The 23,062-nt window shown below is 43.7% G+C and overlaps 2 protein-coding genes across 4 annotated transcripts in view; one reads left to right on the top strand and one right to left on the bottom strand.

The window, feature by feature from the left end:
- Window positions 1–2,035, top strand: part of CFAP36 (cilia and flagella associated protein 36) — an 11,813-nt gene extending 9,778 nt beyond the window's left edge. The window contains exons 9-11 of the mRNA XM_031058277.1: window positions 95–264; window positions 683–835; window positions 1,519–2,035. Of these exons, the coding sequence (XP_030914137.1) occupies window positions 95–264; window positions 683–835; window positions 1,519–1,605 (410 nt within the window). The 3' untranslated portion in view covers window positions 1,606–2,035. The remainder of the gene's footprint in view (window positions 1–94; window positions 265–682; window positions 836–1,518) is intronic.
- Window positions 2,036–3,282: 1,247 nt separating this feature from the next.
- On the bottom strand, window positions 3,283–22,462 carry PPP4R3B (protein phosphatase 4 regulatory subunit 3B). 3 transcript variants are annotated; one of them, XM_031058288.1, is made up of 15 exons: window positions 21,678–22,462; window positions 15,808–15,906; window positions 14,685–15,305; window positions 11,671–11,748; window positions 11,386–11,502; window positions 10,659–10,775; window positions 10,183–10,314; window positions 9,662–9,764; window positions 9,045–9,086; window positions 8,633–8,791; window positions 7,841–8,010; window positions 6,934–7,073; window positions 6,283–6,446; window positions 5,652–5,854; window positions 3,283–4,975 (listed from the first exon to the last, which is right to left on the bottom strand). In XM_031058288.1, the coding sequence occupies exons 1-15, from the start codon at window positions 21,789–21,791 to the stop codon at window positions 4,880–4,882; spliced, it is 2,355 nt and encodes a 784-aa protein (XP_030914148.1). In that variant the 5' UTR covers window positions 21,792–22,462; the 3' UTR covers window positions 3,283–4,879. The 3 variants fall into 3 exon arrangements, with proteins under 3 accessions (XP_030914148.1, XP_030914149.1, XP_014163167.1); XM_031058289.1 differs by having other exon boundaries at window positions 5,652–5,776; window positions 6,283–6,467; window positions 21,678–22,430; XM_014307692.2 differs by having other exon boundaries at window positions 6,283–6,467; window positions 21,678–22,412.
- Window positions 22,463–23,062: the final 600 nt, after the last annotated feature.

Genomic DNA, 23,062 nt, shown 5'->3' with positions numbered 1-23,062 from the left:
TGTTTTACTATTCCATGATGTTCTGTTCTGATTGATTGATTTTATCTCATGTATTTCTATTCTTTCTAATTGCTTTCTGTGTAAAATTACTTAGAGGGATCTCATAAATCTACAAAAGAAGACCCCAAACCAGTTTGCCCAGTACAAAAAGGAACTGAAAACTTACCCCAGCCCTCTTGTACCAAGGGGAAAGAAGACACTAAGAAAAAGTCTGCTGGGAAAGGTTCAGAGAACACAGTGCAAAAAGCTGGGGTGAAAGGACCTGTAAGTTAAAAACAAGTTTTTAAAAAAGCCAAACATAGAACTAGAATGCAAGAAGAGAGGATTAAATGTAGAATATATATTTAAAATAGTATTTATATTCAAATACAGAAATTCTGTTATTGTAATCAAATAGATTTGGGTTATTTTGGAGTTTTTTAAAATCAAATATGTAAACACTTTTTCATGTTATTCACAGTTTAATTAGCACAAATTCAGCTCATGATTTCTGGTTTCAGAGTAGAATTCAGCATTCAGTCCTTTGGTAATTTCTTAGGAGACAGCTCTGATTTGAAGCCTCAACTTGGATTTGTTTTCACCTGGTAATTTTGGAAGCACATAGGATATAAATTGTGCTTTTCTTGCACAGGACATTGATACAAAAGAATCAATTTCAAAATTTTGAATTTTTTCCCTCCAGGATTTATCAGAAACTGAAAAGCAGCAGCTGAAGCAACGTGAGGATTACCTAAAGAAAAAACGAGACCTGCTGCTGGCTACAAAGAAAGACTCAAAAAACAATGCACCAGCCCCCAACAGTGATCAGAAAGAGGAGGAATCCCCTCCCAAAGAGGTGAAGCACTTTCATACAAACCCACAGGCTTTCACTGCAGGTGTCCATGCTGCTGCTGAAGAGTGGGAATGGGTTAAAAAGAACAAAGAACAAGGGGGAAAATACTTCCAACTTACTGGTTTTGCAGAAGTTTCAGTGATGGAGCTGGCATTGGTTGGCTTCAGCATCATCAAACCCTGCTGATTAACTTCAGTTCATGAATGGATAAAATGCCAGTTTGCTCCTAGTGCCTGACCTACTGTTTGGGCTCCTCATATCTCAGGAATTCTCTTTTTCTTTTGCAAATGCTTGAAAACTCTCTCAAAAAAGAGGAAAATACTAGATCTTAAACCCCTCTTATAGTACAAAACAATGTAGTAACTGCTCTGTTTCTAACTACTTCTAGAGAGTAGTTCTAAAATCACTACTCTCCTTTGTAGAGCAAGTTCTTATAGATGTGAACTGAAGTCCAAAGTCTTTCTATTGCCTCAAATATTTTTCAGAGTTGCTGTGCATTTTATTATGCTCAGAAGGTGCCTGGGGAGCCTTCAGGACAATTGCTGAGCAGGAGCTGAAGTTGGGGCTCCCAAAACAGATCAGAGCAGTGGGAGAGGGCAGGGTGGTGGAGGAGCCCCATGCACCCCCCTGCTCCATGGTGGGGCTCCTGGTTGCTCATTGCAGTGTTGTTTTCACTCTGTTTTTAGGAAATATCAGAAGAGAAGCAGAGGCTGCTCCAGAAGAGGAAGATGCTTGCAGAAAAGCTAAAAGAAGAAGTCATTAATAAGCGGTAGTTTTAAGAGGCTCATTGCTGACCCCAAGACCAGAGGGATGTTTTAGAATAAATTCTCAGCAAGTGAAGGGATTTCCAATCTTGCCCTGGGATTTAGAGAACTCTCAGACAAGCAGCTCAGTACCTGGTAACTCCCTATTGCAAATGCCACTGAACCACACCATGAACACTTGTTCTCCAGAGTGCTGCAAACTCCCTGACTGTCCCAAGGCCGTGCCAGCACTGCAGAGCACAGCCCTGCTCCAGCCCTGAGAGCAGAGGCACCACTGGAGAGCTGGGAAAGGAATTCCTGTGGCAACAGCTCCGAGCTCAACATTGGAACTTTGTCATGTCAGCAGTGCAGAACGTGGTTCCTTTCATTAGCCCATTATAAACAAATGGCTCTTTCTCAGCTGTGCAGTGAAATAAATCTGGTTTCACAAGGAAGTGCACCCTCGCCCACCTCATTTGTGAGAAAGCCAATGTACCTTGGGAGTCAAGACATTCACAAATGAACTCCAGGTTACAGAGGTTTACAGGCTTTTGGGGCAGTTTCCCAAGTCCCAGTTAGCAATAAATGCAGCTTTAAATAAAATAGTTGCTTTAGTGCAAAGCTGAGACTGTTCCCAGCAATTCACTGCCAGAGTAGCAGAAATATTTGTAAGTAAGTCCTTTACTGGTTTGGCTTTCACAGACTCAAAAAGAAGCCAGGAGAGGTCACCCTTTGCCATTAGCATGGCCTCATTGAGAGGTCACCCTTGGCCATGACAGGCCACAGCTACTCACAGCACAGAGACAACCCCACCCCTGCTAGTTTCATGGAATTTTTATTAAAATAGCATTTATATCTGGTACACGTTGGCAGATGTTCTGTTCTTTCCCCAAAAGTGGCAGTGGAAGGGCCCAGAGAGAACAAACGTGGCTGCCCATGAGGGCAGACTGGGAACTAGCACCAAGGGGTGACAGCCCCAGGGAAAAGCCAGAGAGAGCTGGGTCTCACCTTCTCCTGGGATTGCAGGCTGGTGTTTAACAGGATAGCTACTGCCACTTCAGCCAGTCCTTTCCTAGGAACTGTAAAAATTCATGCCATTCTTGGTATTGCTGTGAAGGCAGCTCCTGTTTGTCTGAGTGTTGTTAAAGCTCCTGCCGTACTGCAGCAGCGTTGGCGCCGTGAGGAGCAGAGCAAGGACCGACGCTCCTTGGGAGTCCTGGGGAGAACTCGGCTTGGGAGGCTCTGAAGAGAGTCAGGAACAGGGCTCCACACTGCAGGTGATGCCTGTTCTGCTCCTCAGGTGAGTGAAGGCACATCCCAGGTACCTGCTGCTCTCATGGCCTGGGAGTCTTCTTTACTAATGGAGACAGAACCCACTGGGAAGCAAAGCAGCTCCAGAGTGAGCACACGAGGATGGTGCTGCAGCTTCTCTACCAGCAAACACTTCCTTGGCTCTGGAGCTGATGGCTGGTCCCTCAGAGTCCTGTGCTGGGTGGCCTGGAGCTCTCTGGGGACAACACTGCTGTCCCCAGGTCCATCAGAGCACCTGTGTCTTGCTCACATCTTGGGAAGAGCTCGCCCATTCCCTCTGGGATTCCATCCAGTGGTATGGAGCTACTTCTGAAACCTTAAACAATATCCTACAACAGCCACATTGAAAAGTCTGAGTTCACTTACCATATGTAACAAACCAAACAAAAGCAGTAATTATGGAATTACAGGGTCACATTTTAATTCCTGAATTTTACAGTTCAGCATTAATATCACCACATGTATACAAATGGTGTAAAACAAGTACAGTGGTATCTTTAATACAAAATAAACTTCTGTTTTATGGAAAAAACTATACTTCATATCTACACAGACAGCCCATCTTTTCCAAACAAGAGCTAAAATTAAAACTAACTACAAAAATCTCCAAAACAGAGAAACTGCTTCAGTTTAAACTATTCCAGGAGAAATGGACCCATAACACGTATTACAAGAGTGATCTATGTGGTGGATTGCAGCTGGTTCCATCTTGAACATCTCTGACACAGTCGCTGGGAAATCTCCTCTCACTCAGTCACGATCTCAGATCACATATGGGCAAACTAACATTAAAATATTTACAGTTCATGTGCTGCTCTTGAAAATAAAACCTGGACTGTTTGCCTCTGTCACCTTGCCATGAACTCCCCTATTCCTGTCACAGTTCACTCACCTATGTGGAATGTGCTTTTGTGTTTTAAAAAAGCAGCTTTTGTACCACCCCAGGTTCAGATGCTGCTCGTGGATTCCATCTCCAAGCCCTCAAGGTGTTCTCCTGGCAATAATCCCATCTTGGTCCAAACTGCCTTTGGTGTTAAAATGCTGCTCAGTCCATCACTATGAAAAACCTCAAGCATGCAGCTCCCAAACAGGGACAGAGCTGCTCCAAGAGGAGGCAGCCCTTGGGACACGTGGAGCACGTTGGAATTCAGGCTCTTCCCAAGCTGAAGCCAAGAGCTGAGGGATGTGCTGGGTGCAGCCCCACCATGACACAAACAGCTTCTGCAGACCCTTGGGAAGCCTCTGCTCCTTGGCATAGATATTTCTGGACATCTCATTGACAAAACAAGCAAAACCTTCCATTTTGAATCCAGCTTCCATTCTCTCCTCTTGGAAAATACAAATTAAAACTTATTTTAACTGTTTTAAACAACTCAACATGCACTATAACTGCAGTGGCCCTCCCTCCAATCATGAGAAATGCAGTTTAGTTGGTAATAAATGGTCCCAAAATATGGATTGTTCTTATGCAAACAGAGTTAGTTTTCCCTTAAAATCTTTTTAAAAGAGGCATTGCTAAAAGAACACAACTGACAGCACCATTACAAAATTAAGATTACTGGGTTCAAAATTTAAGCTTGAATTTTTTTCCTAGTTCTGTTAAACAATGGGGAAACCCTGCAATATTTTTAAAAAAGTGTTACCATACCTTTCCCTCCCCCTTTCCCTCCCGACACCTGAGACTTTCCTTGCTGAGAAGCCATCATCCAGGTTCTGAGAATACTAACCCACCTTTTTTTTAATTTTTCTTTTTTTTGACAGCCTGAATGGCAGACTCCTTACTTTCTAGAAAGACATGAAGTTCCTTGGAAGATTTGTGTTTACAGAACTAACCCTTTCTAGCTGATACACCGAGTTTCTTTTGCTACTCCTTGTATTATCTTATATACTCATGGGAGAAAGCTTTCTGATTCAGATTCTTTTTAGCTCTTAAAACAGTTGCAGCATTTGAAACCCCATAATAAAAGTTCTTATTCCAAAGTTTTGGTTTCTTTTATGAACCCAGACGAGGTCTTTTCCTTGGAGATGTCTCCTCCTCTTCATCATCGTCTTCATCATCAGGATAATCCACTAGCCCAACTAGACTTCCCTGCCAATCAGAAAAAGGAAAAAGGAAGTTTTTATATTGAAGAAGTACCTAGAAAGGTGCAAATTTTGAACAAAACCTCCAGCCAACCTGTCTAGGACACACCAGCCTTTGGCATTCCAAGTCTCATTTGTCTGGAAAATGGGTTTGAACCTCAAACTGCAAAATGTACTGCAGCTTCCTCACTGCTCTGGGTCTGGATTGGGAATTGTTTAAAGAACACTTCCAGCCCAGTGGGACAGACACATGCAGGCTGACATCCCTCTGGTGCTCAGGGTGGGCAATCAGTCCCTGCTACACTGTGCTGCAGTGCTCAGGAGCTCCATGGCTGAGGATTCCAATAATGCCCGGCTCAGTCAGGCACCACACAGGGCTCACTCACTGCATTTGCCTCCTCAAAACCACTGGGCAATTCCCCAGCCTGCAGGGCACTAACAGAGCTCCCACAAACCCCAATTTCCTTTGCACATCACATACACAGAGCAGCAAGTGAGCAGGAACAAAAAGCAGAAACAGTGAAACGATGCAGAGGATGTGGGATGAGACTGCACCAATAGAGTCCAGCCCCACTGAGACCTCCCTGGAGCAGTGAGGGATTCACTGCAGGGCTCAGGGTGAATTTATCCCCCCAGGGAGGTGCTGCTGCTCCCCTGGGACAGCCCCACACAAGTTCTCCCACCTTGGGGGCTGGCACTGCTGGGCTCAGGGCCGTGCTCTTGGAGGAGGAGCCGTTGGAGCTGGCTGGTGATGTCTGAGCTGCCACGGATTTGCTGTTTGCACCGTTCGCACCGTTGGCTGCGCTGGCTGAGTGGGAAAAAGTGAATTTGAATCCCCCAGCTGAAGTCCTTTTTGGAAGATTCTCTTTGTCTTCACTCTCCTTAGCTGAGGGACAAACATTGTCACACTTAGGTATCAGCTGCACACCAAGGAGTACAATCCACATCACAGTGCAATCGCAGGAGAGAGCCAGCAGGTATTTTGGTTCCAATTCTGCTGCAATTCTCAGTTCCCCAGCCAAGCCCATCCTGAGCCCACCAGCAGCAAACTGAGCAGGGCCTGGATGCTGAGGGCACGGGGACGTGGCTCACCTGGAGCACACAGGCACATTCAAAGTCCTGCTTTTGGATACCATTTAAACTCGTTATTTAATCCTGAACTGGCTTGTGAAGACACATTGGGATGTCAAGACTCAATTACATGGAACACCCTGTGCTGCTGCTCGAGGTACAGAGCACAAACCACAGGTTAGTTTGGGTGATACTGCCACGGAGCACTTCCAGTGCCAACAAGCTCAAACAGAGTAAAAATACCTTTTTTAGTTTCCATAAATTTCTCATAGCTATCTGGAAAATCATCCTCCTGTTTTGACTTCTCAACTGGAGGTACAACAGCTTCGCCTTCTTCCTCTTCATCTTCATTGAACCACATTTCTTCATCCTCCTCCAAGGCTCTGGCATCCCTGCGGAATCTATTGCTACGCAATATGGATGGGACACTGTAAGAGACACACAGGGATTCCAGCTTGGCTGCTGCTTCAGGCTGGGGATCAGAAATGCCTTCCAAAGCTTTAGAGGGAGCTCAGTGCCTTTGAGAGGGCAATGCAGCTCCAGCTCTGGTTCTGCCCTCACCCTAAGATTCACCAACACCCCAGCCGATGATGAGCCTGACTGAATCCCAAATCAGAGTGACAGAGCAACGTTTTGCTCTTCTCTTAAGAGTTCTCTCTCTTCTCTTAGAGACTCTTCTGAACATAATATTTATTCCACTGGCCAACATCAGCTCTGCTACACTTGGCTACAAGGAAAGGCAGATGGGGCTTTCCTCTAGTCTGAGAAGTTTTCACCAAGAATGAAACCCAACCCCAGTCCCAGGCTCCTGCTGCTCTCTGGGGAAGAGAAAAGCAAGGAGCAGAGCAGAGCAGCAGCCCCTGCCAGGCTCAGGGCACAGAAACTGGGGCCTACCTGTTCAGCTTCTGGCTTTGTCGATCCTTTTCCTGCTCATATTTTGTCTTCAGTCCCTTGAACGTCTGAACATACTCAATAGATTCAAGTGCATTATAGAAGTTTTCAACTATATGTGCAATGAGGGACTTAATATCTTCCTGCAGAAGAACAAAACAGGGTTTCAGCCTCAAATGGGCACAGCAGAAGCTCAGAAAGCTTTTGAGTTTACTTTGAAAGTAACTGATTTCTTGCCCAGAGCCAAAGCATTATTGTACAACATTATACAGATGTGAAGCATGAAATCAGATTTATCCTTAATAAAAGAGATGAGATTGAGAAATAATTATTAGGTTTCCCATAGAAACAGACAGTGGACCCAGCAGTGTCCCAACTGTATTTGTGACACTTCTGTTAAACAAACATCTTTTATGTAGGAGAGCTGTGCCCTGTCCTCCCCACAGGCTCCAGCTCTCCCCAGTCCTCAGCACCTACAGCAGCTCATGTGGGACAGGGAACTTTTTGGTCAGTCTCTCACCCTATTAGGCAAACCCTACAATTCTTAATGTTCTTCTTACTGGAAAAGACAGCAGCTACCATATCCTACAACTAAAAACCTCCCTTCACTTTCACAGACCACAAAGATTCCCACCATGAAGGCACTGGCAGCAGTGGCTCAGGAGCTGCTGCAGGTCCTTTCCCAAGGAGCTGGGTGCTCCTGGGAGCACTGTCCCTTCCCAAGGAGCTGGGTGCTGCTGGGAGCACTGTCCTTTTCCAAGGAGCTGGGTGCTGCTGGGAGCACTGTCCCTTCCCAAGGAGCTGGGTGCTCCTGGGAGCACTGTCCCTTCCCAAGGAGCTGGGTGCTGCTGGGAGCACTGTCCCTTCCCAAGGAGCTGGGTGCTGCTGGGAGGGCTGCAGCTGCACTCACCACTCGGATGAACTCGAAGAGCTCGATCACAGCAGAGTTGAGCAGGTTGTAGCGAGTGCCATTGTCCAGCAGGGCGTTGATCACGGGCTCAAAGAGGTTTCCCTTGGTGATGTAACGGTTGTAGAATTCATCTTTCAGCCCAATTATCCTCCTCATAAAGCGAAGAGCACCTGGGGGAAGAAAAATTCAAGGAGTCAATAACCACATGCTTGGGCTTGTGGAAACAACTGAAACCCCTCATGTTACCCAGAGGATGATGGGCCCCTGTCACAGACATAGTTTATGAAAAATCCTTTCCTTAGGATTTTTTCTCCTGAGAAGCTGAGAGGTCTCAGAGATGAAATGTAAACAATGATTATCTGCTGCTGTGGAATGCAACAGGTGCATCTTTGATTGGCCTCATGTGGTCACTTCTAATTAATGGCCAATCACAGTCCAGCTGTCTCGGACTCTCTCGTCAGTCACAAGATTTTATTATCATTCCAATTCTTTTCTATTCCTTGCAAGTCTTCTGATGAAATCCTTTCTTCTTTTAGTATAGTTTTAGTATATAATTTTCTTTTAATATAATATATATAATAAAATAATAAATCAGCCTTCTGAAACATGGGGCCAAGATTCTCATCTCTTCCCTTGTCCTGGGACCCCTGAGAACACCACCACAGACCCCCAAACCCAGAGCATTACAATCTCACTCACACCCATTAACACAAATCCCAAGTGTACACTGAACACCTTCCATACAGCCCCACCATGCCTGCAAGAAGGAAATCACAACAGCTCCATACTCACACAAGGCCAGAAATGTGTGTTTTGAATTCATCAATACCAGGACTCTTCTTAGCAAATCTTTGTTCATAATGTAATTCTTGATGTGATATGTGTGGTGTTCCACACAAAAAGTAAGCAGCTCCAAAATTAAGGCAAGTAGTTGTGCTGTTTGGTAATTATCTGCAAGAAAATGGAACAATTTCAACTTTCAGTAGCAAGTTTGACTAGGGAAAAAAAAAAACCCACTAACTAAAAACAGATGAAAATGTTCCTTCAGCTTCCAGTCATCTCAAGTGAATCAAAGCTCCTGCATCTACTTCAGTAAAAAGTATTAAAAGAAATGAAATATGGGCATGTCTAACTTATTTTTTTAATAGAATACCATACACAGCACACAAGGCAAGTTTCAAAACTCAAATCAATTCAGACTTACCAGGACAAATTGTATTACTCTTAGTGGATCCAACTACTGCATCTGATAAAAAGAAAACAAAACCAAAAATCAGAAAAAGGTTTTCAAAGCACTGTCAAGATTTAAAAGATGGGGAGAAACAATCAATTCTACCAAGTGGTCAGATTTTTCATCAGATCAAACGTTTGTGAGCTACAGGGACATAAACACACAGCAAGAATGCAGCCAGGTGAGATTTCTGTATTTAATTTATCTCAGTTTTAAATCCATCTAGGTGAAAATGTATAACCTAAACCTTGGGACTATGATATAGAATAAAAGCACCAATCCTAAATTTTTCAAATAATGCATTAAAATGAGTGCATTTGAATTACAGACACTCTCTGCTTTAGAGGAAGTATTTTTTAAAATGCAATTAACAATTGTATATTAGCATGATTAACATCAAGGAAGTGCATCTTGCACAAAGCTACAGCAGCATCCAGGGCTGCAGGGAAGAGCTGAGAGCTGCTGCCCACAGAGCCCCTGTCCCTGGGGGAGCAGCACTTTTCCACAAGCACATTCCCAGCTGGCATCTCAGTCACTGCCAAACACTACAGGCCTGAAAGGAAGAAAATGAAAATGGAAATATTCAGTACCTTTTTCACATTTGTCCTCTGATGTATTGGCCAGAAGTGGAGCAGTGAGAACGTGCATACAATGGTTGTAGAAGAAATTGAGAAATTCACTCTTTTCTGTTTTCTAAAACAAAAATAACTTTATTAAACACTGGCATTTATACACAGGCTTTTAAATAAAAAATAACAGTAACACAGGAAACAGCCCATACAGACTTCTACTGGCTCCTTCAGGTCTCCCTGTATATTTGTTGGGCCTGCAGGACTTTGTTCAAGGAAGATCAGTTTTTGCATTTTGGGGCAACTAACCAAGCTCACCATCACCAAAATATCCCCACCATGCAAACATGTACTGAAAAAGCATCAACAACTCAAAAAGCTTGACAAAACTTTTGTTAATAAACACCTGCACAATGGCCCAAAATGGAACCGTTAAGCTTATTTTTGGCTTGTTTAAATTCAGTAACAGAGCAAACACAGAGAATGCCAGGTTTTCAGCTCTGCTGAGACAGTGCAGGATCTGTACCCCCACACCTCCTTACATTGGCTGTGGCTAGCATGTTCTCTGGGTCAATCAGAGTTCTCAGCAGCCCCATTAATTGAACAGCTCCCCCGAGCTCCGGATCCGTGTCGCAGATCATCTGCTCAATGACCACGTTGATGAGGAGGATGTCCTGCAGAAAAATCCCAAACACACACACCACCAAACTGTTAGACACAGTTTCAAGAGAGGAAAGCAATTTCCATAGTCTCTGTAATTTTTTGAAGACAATTTTAAATGAAACTGAAAAATTCAGAGTTGCGTTTGGATACAGAAATTCTGGCAAGCACAACCCTCCACACCTACAACCCCTGTTAGTCAGAGTTCCAAAACTGTAAACTCATACAACACCAACATGCTCAGAAAGGTTTGTGTATTAAACCTACTTTTTCCTGTATTTCTAGAGGTTTGCGTTGCTGTTTTGTTTGTTTCCTCCTTGCCCAAAGACTCAACAAACTGCAAACCATTGTGACTTACATCATCACTCTGCTGGGCCTCTTGCATCACAAATTCTCGGACCATGGATGGGCTAAATTCTACTAGATAAGAAAATATATCTGTAGCAGCAGATCTAACTTGCAGATCATCCATTCCCTAATAAAGAGAGAAATTGATTAGCAAGAACAAATTAAGCTGGTATTTATTATCAAGTAAAGCTGAAAGTAATAGTAGTTTTAAGTTTTGGGAACATCTCATTAGCAGAGTTTCTATGAGAAACACAGTAATAGGGTTACAGAAAAACAACAATAAACCAGCAAAATGAATTGCAATGTTCAGGCAGCAACAGCTGCTTCAACCACAGGAGTGAAAGAAATACTGTTTTCCCACTGCTGATTAGGACAGATTAATCTGCTAACGACAGGATTATGAGATCTTTTGGGAGGAACCAGCCAACAGTTCAAGATTATCTAAAAATACTTCTCGGGCCATGGGCCAGCAACAACCACAACAACAATCCAGCTGCATAAAGAATCTCTGCCAGTTTTTACACCCCCTTGTCCCAAGGACTGTGCTGACCACAGAGTGAAAATGCCCAGAGCAGCCAGGTCAGGCACTTCAGAGCTGGGGGCAGCCTCTGCATTGGGAATGCTCCATTCGACTCCCAGCACAGCAAAACTGACACAGAGTGGCTCAGCAGAGCCTAAACTACCTCAGTGGCTGTAGCTCTTCTACTTGGTTAAAATCAGCTTGAAGTTTCACTCACCATTACAATTTCAAGAGCTGGAAGAATTCCCAACTTTGCCAAAGTTTTGAAAAACGCATCTCTGTTCTGAGGTTGTAACGTCTGAGAAAAGGCGCAGAATTCCTTGAAGAAGTTCACCTGTCACACAGGAAAAAGGAATAAGAGTATTTGGGTCAGAAAACTCTCTGAAAGGATCAAACAGTTACATTTTGTGGCAGAGTTTGTGTACAGAAATCCCTCAATGACTGCAGAAGAGTTTCCCTCTGACCCAGAGCCCTGGAGGCAGCACAGGGGGCTGGCACTTACCAGTTCACACCGTTTGTCATCGTCTGTAGCTTCGTCTGTCAATTGTGCAAAAACTTCTGATAAAAACTTCTCGTCTTCCTGTGTAACACACAGAAGGAACACACCTTACACAGAGTCTCTGGGAAACAACTTCCACCCCTACAGGAGCCAGCCCTGCAGAAAGTCCAGCTCTCCATCCAATTTATCCCAAAGAGACAAATGGCAGAGCACACATCCAGGGGGATCTTTCCCAGGGCATTGTTTCAGCACTCCCTCTGAGGAGCAGCAGCAGCTCCAGGAGAGCAGAGCCAAGGGAAGCTGAGCTCAGTGATTGTCCCTAAACTGCAACTACAAAGTGCCAGCCAAGGGACAACTTTGCAGCCATGTCCCCAGCACCTTACTCACAATAAAACAACCTCTCCCACTTGCTCTGCTTTGCCAAGCTGGGAAACTTTATGGACTATTATTGGCTTTTTACATTCACATCCTCTGTTACCAAGAGATATTTAAGTATACACAGGAACACTTCACTTCTTGCAAAGCATTTCAGTTACCCCATAAGACCAAGAGGTATCCAAAACCCAGGGTGGACATCAGCATCTCTCAAGGGCTCAGGCACTTTCTGCCCATTGATTATTATGCACTCTTTCACATTGAAAATAATGTTGGAGTTCTCTCAAATTCAAATGTTTCTGTTACCTTTTAAAGACAATATAAATCTGACAGCAAACAGTAACATGCTACAGCTTTACAAAATTTTGCATCACTGTACCAATTCAACTCAAAAACTTGTGCATTGAACAAAAATGAACAGAACAGCAGCATTCCAATAAATATACATGAACTTGACATTGCATAACACAGAGTGTGCTTACCTCTCTATTTTGCTGTGTGCTGTCACTAAAATCTGTCTGCTTTATTAGAGTAATAATACAGAATTTTTACAGTTACAGCAATGCCAACCAAAAACTGGCAAGCCTTTTCCTGACGGTTTCAAGATGTGGGGATAGAAGTGCTTTACAAACAAATGATACCTGGAATCAACATCACAGGGAGTGCCACATACACAGATTTAGTAGTTTATTTTAAGCTTTGCTGGCTTAAACAGCTTAATTAAGCCTGGTACAAAAAAAAACCCCAAAGCACACTACAATCAAGAGCAGATAGAGTAGAAAATCCCTACTGCAGAACAGCTGAGCACAGAAACATCTCCTGCTTGTCTAGGGCTGCTGCTCAGCCCATGCTGTGTCCTGGTACAGGGGAGGGAGGGAGGGAGGGATGGATGGATGGACGGATGGAGGGATGGAGGGATGGAGGGATAGACGGACGGACGGATGGATGGAGGTTCCTTTCCCACGTGGCTGCCCCTCCAGCAGCAGCAGCACTGGGCTCTAGTGCTCTGTGGCACGTACAAAGGAGCTTTGCTGCCTGCAAACACAATCTGCTGCTGCTCCTCTAAACTGCCTCCTCCCAGGGAGCTTTGCCAGTGTATTTAGGGTAACAGGACGTCCCATGTGTTCCCCAAACCCAAAGGAGCTTTGGAGTTCTTGTGCACAACAAGCTGATTTACACCACAGGCCTGTGAAAGCAGTCCTGGACCTCAGGTTCCCACGACCTCAAGTGGGAATTTTCATCAAGTGTGCTGTAACATCTTTTCCATGTGTGCTTTCTTCTCAACCTGTAATTCTCAAGGATCAACATTATCTGTAAATCACCACACATCTCATTTACAGGCTATAGAAGCAGCAGGCAAACCTGTGTGCACATACTCCATCTATGATGGCAAACCCAGCAAGGAACTGTCAGAGAATTTCAGAACCTTCTGCAAGGAGTACTCAAGGTAACAGAAAATCAAAATTCTCTGTTACTGCACAATTACATATTCTGTAGAGTCCCAATGAAAAAAAAGAACTCTATAGACTTAAAAATATCTAAATGCAAATAGGATGTGGCCTCAGGAGCGTAATACTGAATTTATTTTTAGTTTTTGAAAATATATGCAGAAGAATTTAAAGGAAAATCTTTATTTAACACAAAGCTAATAATTCTGCAAGAGGGATTTAATTTTTTGTTTCTTTCTGCTATTGAGCCACAAAGATAGTAGAGAAAAGCCAAATAGCATACTCATGCAATTCTCTGCAATTACTGTTTTATTTTCCAGTCCTCTATTAAACTCTTTACCATATTTCACCCATATCTGAACTCATTAACACATTTGATATGGATGTCTCAAGCCCCTTTCTTTCCACCATTTTTACTCCCTTCCTCTTTTCCTCAACTCTTGGTGTTTCACAGAAGCTCTCCACACTCACCCCAAGAGTATGGGGTGAGTATGTGATGTACCCTACACAAATGGACCATTTTTGGACACAGATAAACAGAATAAAGCCACTTGGGTACCCATGAGTTTGCACAACACAGCACCAAGTGAAAACCCCAAAAATTCACACAGATCTTCACTGAGGCTCCTTCCATGGTCCCAACCACCTTGGAGCCTCTTCTGACTACAAAGTGTGCAGGACAGTTTTTCATAAAGTAACAGCTAGGTTATTTATTAATTAATACTTCTGGATATCAGTATGCAAAAACCCCCAGCAACTAGTTACTTAATCTTTAAGACAACTGGAACATTTGAAATTAGCACCATGATGTAATAGCAGTGTAACAGGAATGGTTCTGAACATGCTCTTTTGAATCACAGATCCAGAATTTGTTCACAAAACCAGCACAATGTCCCTAATGCAGAATACAACAAGTTGCCTGTTCTCTAAATACCTACACAAACTTGACCAAAAATTGTATGTATGTTGCTTGGGAATCAAGGAGAAAAATCTTCAGCTTTACAATCCATTAAAATATTATTATACTCACCTGAAATGTACCTCTTCAAAATACAAAACCAAAGGTATCAGAGAGCAGGGCAAGCATTGAAAACATTGTGCAAATGACGTGTGTGATTAACTGCAATCCATTTTGAAACTATAGCTACAAGTATCTACAAACAATCCATCCAGATCATATGAAAGACCACTTACCTGCAACATACTGACAATCTCAACTTTGTTGAAGAAAATAAAGGAAGTGAGGGTAGAAAGAAAATTCTCTTCAAAAACCGATGGTGTCGGCAAGATGATGTCCTGAATATACTGTACCCTGTAAGTCTGGTGGATTTTTTGCCTGAGTTCAGAGTCTGTAATAGGAATAACCTCCTTAAATTTTGCTGTTTTGGTCAAGAACTCCCTGTGCCGTTTTGGCTGAGCCAAAGAAGGATCATACTCGAGGCATCCGACCACATCCATAATACACTCGTCAGAGAACATCACCTCAAACAGAGTTGCTTTGTTGAGGAACAAAATCCCTCGAATAATTTCATACAAATGATGCAAACCTTCGGTGTTCTCTAAATTCTCACAGACTTGGAAAAGCTGCAGCAGTTTTTTAATGTAGCCTTCGTTCTCCAAGGCCAGGGCCAGCTTTTCCCTACGGATGGGTGAGGAAAGAACAGAGGTAACTAGGTCAGCAATCTCTTCAAGTTTGTTGAGTTCACAAGTAGGAAGGTCAATCAGAGGACTGGTTTCAGGCATCTCCTCGATGTGCTCCTCTTCTGACTCAATCAGGTCCTGTGTGACTTCCACTGAAGGATCCTTACCCTGAACCTAAGGGAAGAGTGCACACAGTTACTGATCCCAAAAGTCTGATCCCAAAATGTACCAAAATTGAGCAAGTCAGTAACCAAAGTAACAACACATCCCAACTGCCCAGTGTGTCCCAAGGCAGCTGCATCTGAGCTCTCTGGTTCTTCCAGCACATTGGCAGTTCCACTGCACTCCAACAAGTGAGAGCTGCTTCCTGAGGCCAGCTGGGAGAAGGACAATTAAAGCCTGGAACTCTGGCAGTCCCTTTCTAATGAACACAATCACACCAACTGCCCCAGAACACTGACCACCTGAGTCTCACCATTACAGTGATTTTTCAAAGGCCTGACACTCAATCATGAGAACAACTGGTGCTCTAAGCAGGGGCAATTTAAGACCTTGCACAGAAAAGAACAAATACTTGCTTACTTTACAAGCAGGTTTTAAAAGGATGCACAAATACATCAAGTCACAGAAGACACTAAAACACCTGGAAAAAACAGCATGTTTCAATTTACTGTACCTGGCAGATTTTTTCCCAAATTTCATCACAGCCAGCTTTTTCTTGAAAACTCAGTGCTAAATCATAGTTCTCTGCTTCTGACCAAACAATCAGGGTGTCCTGTTTGAGATAAAACCAAGAAAGTAATTGTTTCTGAAACAGGTCTGCACTGCATATTAACCTCTACTCCTTTAAAGCCAATGTCTACAGAATACATCATTTTAAAGTTACACTTGTCAAAAAAAGCATAAAACACTAAAATATTATATCACTTGTTTTGCCATACATCAACTTTCTTTCTTGTTATTTTATGACCACTACCTTACACAAAACTATTTAAAGATACTATTTTTCATATCCAAGCTGCTTATGATGGCATTTTTCTGCAAGATACATTTCTTGAGTCAACAGTCTTGAAATGGGAATGCACACACTAGATTAAAAACCTACAGTATCACAGGTTAAGTATTTTCATATTCAGTAAGACAGAAACAAAACCCCTAAGAGTTCAGTTTTCCCCTCAGAAAGTGTTCATATCTAAGTGAGATATAAAGCCTAGCTAATGTTCAAATATTCCTTTCTGAATTAAAAGCCATACAGCCTGAATAATAAAAAAAAAATAACAAAACTCCCAGGTTCTCACTAAAGTTACAACCATCTTGCCAGTTATTTTCATTTGAGCCAGGTTTTCCTTCTGTTACTGCTGTCTCCATCAATTCAATTGGTGCACTTGCACAGTAGACCTGGAAGTTTTGATGGAATTGCTGAACAGGCTAAAATGGTTTTGGAAGAGGCTTTATTAGGACACTTGCTGCTGTCCTGCAAGGAATGCTGTAGTTCATATATTCAGTTGAATATTTATTCAAGACAATACAGAGTGGCTGTGGTTTAACCCAGCTGCCAAGGAAGTCTCACACAGCTGCTCACTCACTCCTCCCACCACTGGGATGGGAAGGAGAATCAGGACAAGGGGAAAGTTCTGTTCTTGAGGTAAGAACTGTTTCAAAAAGGAAAGAAAGTAAAATATAATGAGCAATTATAATAGTTATAGCAAAAAAAGGAAGGGGAAGAAAGGAATAAACCCTGACAGGTAAGTGATGCTCAGCACCACTTGAGCAGTGATTGGCACCTCCTGGCCACCCCCCCAGTTTATCCCTGCCCCTGTTATCCCAGGGATGAACATCCCTGTGGCCAGGTCAGCTGTCCTGGCCAGGTCCCTCACAGCTCCCTGGGCAGCTCCTCCCTGCCAGAGCATGGGGAACTCACCAGTCCTTGACTGAAGGGAAGCACTGCTCAGCAGCAACTACAACATCCCTGTGCTGTGTCATTGTCATCCCAAATCCAACCACAGCACTGCACCAGCTGCTGGGATGGAAATTAACTCTGTCCCAGACAAAAGCAGAAGAACAGCTCCCCATCCTACAGCAAACTCATCTTCATATAAAAATATCCAAACTGAGCAGCTCTCTGCTAACTCTCCAGTATATTTGATGACCTCCAGCAAAACTGTTCAACATTCCAAGTCTGACTTGCACAGTTACCACAGATTTTTAAATACTGAAACGTTTTTTTAAACACTTGCTTAATGGTCAGTGAGGTAATTTAATTCCCACATTTACAACGTTCAATATTCACCATACAACTCATCAAGGCTGGTTATTGAACACAAAATATTAAGAGTGGTATCTTTAAGCTCAGCAAGGAAACCCAAAGAAACACCTGATGATATTTCTTGGGAAGCTCCAGGGGCAGTAAGTTTTAAACAGACCTTTGTAAATGCAGTTATCTGGGCTTACACAGGTCAGGGAGCACTCCTCTACTCCAGGTGTGAGGGGACTGACATCTGGGAAGGACTCCTGGTATGGGACAGCAGTTCCCTCTCCATCAGCAGTTATTTGGAATACACACATCTGTGTCTCCACAAACACAACTTCCCAGCTGCCACAGCTACCACTGGAACATCAACGAACACAGCAGCACTGATACAGCATTAATTCTTCATTTCTACAGCAGTCCTAATTCCCCAATATCCATGGGGAGTTGTGTATCTTGGGGGTTTTGGCTTTGCCCTGTTTTTTTCTTTGAAAATAAAGTTAAGAATAACATCACCGTTGACAAATGCCTACCAATAGATCCATCTCCTTCTCCCAGAATAATCACAGGCCACACTAAAAACAATGGAATTTGCACAGACAAATTTTTTCCTTTCTTACTAATTTTTACACATTTCTTTAGAGAAACAAAGTTTTCCTGTTGTGGAAAGAACAGGGTTCAATGAGTGAGCAGAGTTCACTGTGGTTTCAGCACTGTTGTGAGTTGTTTATTTACATTACAGTGTCCTTTATTACACTTGCACTTTTCTCATACAGGGAAATATTAATAGGGAGCCTCTCTGCTGTCAGGCTCCACTCACAACTGGTCCAAGTTCTTGGAGCTGACATGGTTTTCACTCCCAGCTGTCCCCCCTCATCTCCAGCTCAGGACCTCTGGATCTCTGTATTTACCGTGTGCCATTTCAGAGTCAACAACTCAACTGGGCTTCAAGGGAAAAATAATAATTGTCAGCTGCATGCATTGAAAAGCTTCATCAGGTCCCTGATCTGGTTCTTGTTCAGAGATTAATAAAAAAATAATTCTTAAGTACAATTTTAGGGCTGCTACAGAATTCCAAATCTGAAATGTTTCAAGGTAAATATTCTGTGTAAGTACTGATGCCTTGACACTCAAAATCAATGCACTGCAGGTAAGCTGAGCCTCAGAGGTGCTCCACTGAACAAAGAAGGACACACACACTCAGCAGCCCTATTCATAGCCCAGGATGATTCAAGTAAGAGAATTAATGCAGTAACTTAAAATGACTCCAGGCACCCAGGGACTGCAGTCAAAAATTTGTGAAAAATCTCCAGTTACTGAATGGTACTTGTTACAATCTGTACTGCCCACACAAAGCAGAAGTTATATAAGCTTTTCCAAAAATATTTCAGAAAGACTGAAAGATGGTTTCAACAGAAAATAATTGTCCAAAACCAATATAAGACGTACTCATCTGGCACACACTTCCTGCATGACCTCAGACTACCCACGAAGAGCAGACAGACAGACAGACACCTTCCAGGCCAGGCTCCACCACTCCCACCTGCTTAGAGGCCATGCTGCTCCATCCACCAGCAACAGCAACGCTCCTTAATTCACTCAAGCACCAGTAAAGACAAAAAAGATTAATTCTGAACAGAAACTGAAACTCAGAGCAGTTCAAACCCTTCTCCAGTGCTGGTGCTGGCGTGCACAGTGTCTGTCTTTCCACCCCTCTGTGCTCCTGCACCACATCCCCATGCCAGCAGCAGGGTGCTGAACAGGGAAGCAGATGGGGAACACGTGGGGATAAAATGAATTTAGCAGGAAGACATGTTTCAACTGACTCAGTCCTACATCTAACCTGCCTCTGGATGTAACAGGAGTGAAGAAACCCTCTGGCAACTGCTGGGACTGGCTTCAACAGCACCCCTGCAAATGTGTTCAATGCTGGCCACCAGAACTCCTATTCTGCCTCGAGCAAAGTGCTCTGTTGTCACACAGTGATGGCAACTCTGGGCAAAAGACAGGATCTGTACACAATCTTCATCTCAGAGCTGCAAACAGAGCACACCCAAGCAAAGGTAACAGCAGAAGGCAGCACTCCCTGTAAGGATTTCTGCAGCAGCTCCATTTCCTTCAGCCATGGACTCGCTCTTCTGCCAGTCCTGCCAGGGAGCAGTAACCTCAAGCAGAGGCTGAAACATCAAATGGGTGTGGTGGAACCTTTAAAATCACTCCTGCCAGAGCCTCCAGAACACATCTGAGCCTGCCCTCTGGCTAACGTGGGGTGTCCAGCAGAGCCTATGCCACAAAATCCAGGGGGGCCTAAAGCTCTCCAGGCTCTCATGTTCTCTGCATTCATCTCACTAGAGATAATTTATATTGTATGTTGAGCAGCTTGGCACCTGTGTCTGACCCATCCAAGCCCAATTTCCCTTGAGAAAGGGAAAGTCGTGATGAGAGTGTGCCCAGCACCTGGGCAGAATGAATTCCCCAGGAACCACAAACAGGACTGGAGCAGGAGGTAACAGGCCTGTCCTGTTTGGGGTTTGTCAACAGCTGCAGCACGACTTGGCATAACAGTGCAATAGTCACAGACTGATGCACAGCACCAAAAAATCAGTGCTGGTTTCGTTTTTTCACAGGACGCTGTTATGCAAACCACAATGAAGTGTTAAGTACCCTCTAAGTCCAGTCAAGTCATTTACATGACAGATGTGTAGACAGGGCATGTTTCTTCTCCATCCAGCTGCAGCTTTCCCCAAATCCAACACCATCAACTCCCCAAATCCAACACCATCAACTCGAGGACAATGCTCTGGGGGTCAACTAAAAGCTGCACGAGGTTGTACAAACCTTAAGGAGCAAACAGTGAAGAAAAAGCTTTCTGCCACATGGACACAAAAGCATTAGGATCAGAAATAAAGCCAGCCAAAATAAACCTCAGCTTGAGTGTTTCTAAACTATGATCTACCTTTTCCACAAGAAAAATGGTAACAAAAGCTACTTAAGTCACTTGAAAATTTGCTACCGATTAAGTAAAAAAGGCCTACAATTAATCAGCTGTAGTTTCAGGAAGCAGGGTGTGAAGGGAAGCATTTTAAGACTTTACAGCAACAAAATCTGCATTTGTATTTCACTAGGTATAGGTTTCCTTCAGTAAACAGGAAGCAGTTCAAAACTCTTGGCCTCTGGAGCTCTGCAGAGCTCCTTGCTCAGCATGCCCCCCCCAAGGAAAGCCTCCAGCCACCAAGCCCTAAGGAGTGAAGAGCAGAAAGCACAGCAAACAGCCCCCTGGAAAGGCTGGCCCAAACCACACCTCACTCCTAACCTAAAGCGAGCCAAGCAATGTCCACAAGATAACAAAGTCTCCGTTCTCACACTGTAACTTGTCACTATAACAGAATCCTCAAAGATGTGTCCCTCTGCGACTTAGGAAGAACAAAATTACTGTTTTCTCCAGTGCTGAAACACTCCTGGATACCATAACGATAAAGAACAAGTATCAACCACTGAAGGAACAGACTCCACTGCAGAACAAAGGAACAGAGAGAAAAAACTCCAGAAAACCCATGAGAACAATGCAGGCAGAGACATCAAAAATGCATGCTGAAAAAGGGAAAACAATAAAAGCAGAAGAGATTCAGTAAGCTGATTTTTTTCAGCGGATGAAACAAAAATAACCTATTAACACAGCCCTCAACTGTTTTACTTCTTTGTCTTGCAGAAGGTTTACCCCTAGGAAAGGTAACTCTCACCACGGCTTCTGGCCTTACCTAGGACAACAGGAGCTTTCAGGGCTAAAAATAAAAACTAAACAGCAACAACAAAGAAAGGAGTCCCACAAAGACAAATTCCTTCATGTTATTTCCAGAAAAAGAACTCAAGAAATAAATAAATACACTTCGACAGAGCTGGTCAAAGTTTTGCCTCTCTAATTTTGCAATTATTTCAGATGGCCTGGCATGGGAGACAAAAATTACATGTAGATGTTTCCAACTATCCTTCCTGTAATGATTTCAGTATTTTTCCAAATTGCATATATTATCTTCAAAGCCTGAAATCCAAAATGTATTTTTCTAGAAGACCCACATATTAATTTCCAGAATGCGAAGTGTTCAGCACCCACAGGATTCTAAGCAATTTTTTCACCTCTAAAAAACACCTATAAATTTTTTCATCTATAAAAGCCACCATCAATAACTGCATGTCCTCCTGCTTTTCCTTTTTTCCTGAAAAAATGCAATAACTCCAAGCACAAAACAATTCCTCAGCACCAGCAACCAGAGAAAGTAAAGCCTAGCAATAATACTTGCCTGCTGTTTTTGATATGCAGTATTTGGATTTATCTTCGATTCTAACAGTAGTGAACCTGAAAAAGGTATGAAGAGAGATTTACTGAACCCAACAAAACAAACATCTCCACACATCTCACACCACTGCCCACGTGCCAGCCAACAGACTCTCAGCTTAATCCAAATCTCACAGAAAATCCACAAGAACCTCCTCCTTTAAATATAATTTCCTAAAATAAGCCAGGTAAGACAAAATTCAACAGGAATATCCCTATTAAAATACATTTTTCTCTTCTAATTTAGTCCAAAAACCACTCTAGCACTCTTTTCCCCTGAAATCTGGTGCAAGAACCAGCTTTTTTGATGGTCTTTTAGGCCAACTATAGAAATTCCAGCAGGTAATGTGCTGCCCAGCATAAAAATGTTTTCGTCCAGAGAAGCCACGTGGGCCACTTGCTTTGGTTCCCTTCAGCTGCCCTTCAGAAGTGAATCAGCCAGCCACTATAAACGCAGGGACTTCATCTTGTGTATGCAAGTAGTGTATGTCTCCTGGCAACAGCTCCGGAGCAATTTCTACCAGTCTTAGGTGGTTTATTTAGCACGTTAGCACCTGTCGGCTGACAAAGTGGGGAGCACGTACCTCCCCCCTCTAAAAAAAGACCCTTTAAGGTGACTTTAAAGTGCAGTAAAACACAAGGGATGCCACCCGACTGGAACACAAGCAGGGAATTCCTGAGGAGAAAAAGAGCAACAAACAAACAACTTTTTTTCACAGCAGTAAGAAAGGGAGGAAAAGAGCACCTGAAAAGCAAAGGATACTGCTCTGAAAGAGAACAAAATGTCCTCACATGTCACGGCTTCAGCTCTGCTCAGGCCGGGGAGCTGCACTGGCTGGGGTAACAGCATGGAGTTGGGTCACAGGAGGGTTAGGATGGATATCAGGGAAAGGTTCCCCCCCAGAGGGTGGTCGGGCACTGCCCAGGCTCCCCAGGGAATGGTCCCGAGGCTGCCAGAGCTGCAGGAGAGCCTGGACAACGCTCCCAGGAACAGGGTGGGATCGTTGAGAGCTCCGTGCAGGGCCAGGAGATGGACTTTGATGATCCCGATGGGTCCCTTCCAGCTCAGCACATTCCATAATTCTATCAATCGGGAGGGGGAAAGTCTAAGACCACGGTAGCAAACGCTGCTGTGGCTTGTGTGGTAAGGAAACTTCACACGATCCGCAAGATAAGGCAAGGCACGGAGAGTGGAAATAATAACAATAACAACAGTAATCCTCTGGGGTGTCCCAGGGAAAGGCACCACCAGCCGAGCCCGGCGATGGTGAGGGGCAGCCCCGGCGGTCGGGGCCCGGAGCCGGGCGTGGGGAAGCGGCCTGGGCAGCCCCGGCCACGCTCTCACCGTCC

This window comes from Geospiza fortis, unplaced genomic scaffold (assembly GCF_000277835.1).
Source record: "Geospiza fortis unplaced genomic scaffold, GeoFor_1.0 scaffold275, whole genome shotgun sequence".
NCBI lineage: Eukaryota > Metazoa > Chordata > Aves > Passeriformes > Thraupidae > Geospiza > Geospiza fortis.
Note: the sequence above shows the minus strand (reverse complement) of the source record. Positions and strands in the feature narration are given on the sequence as shown.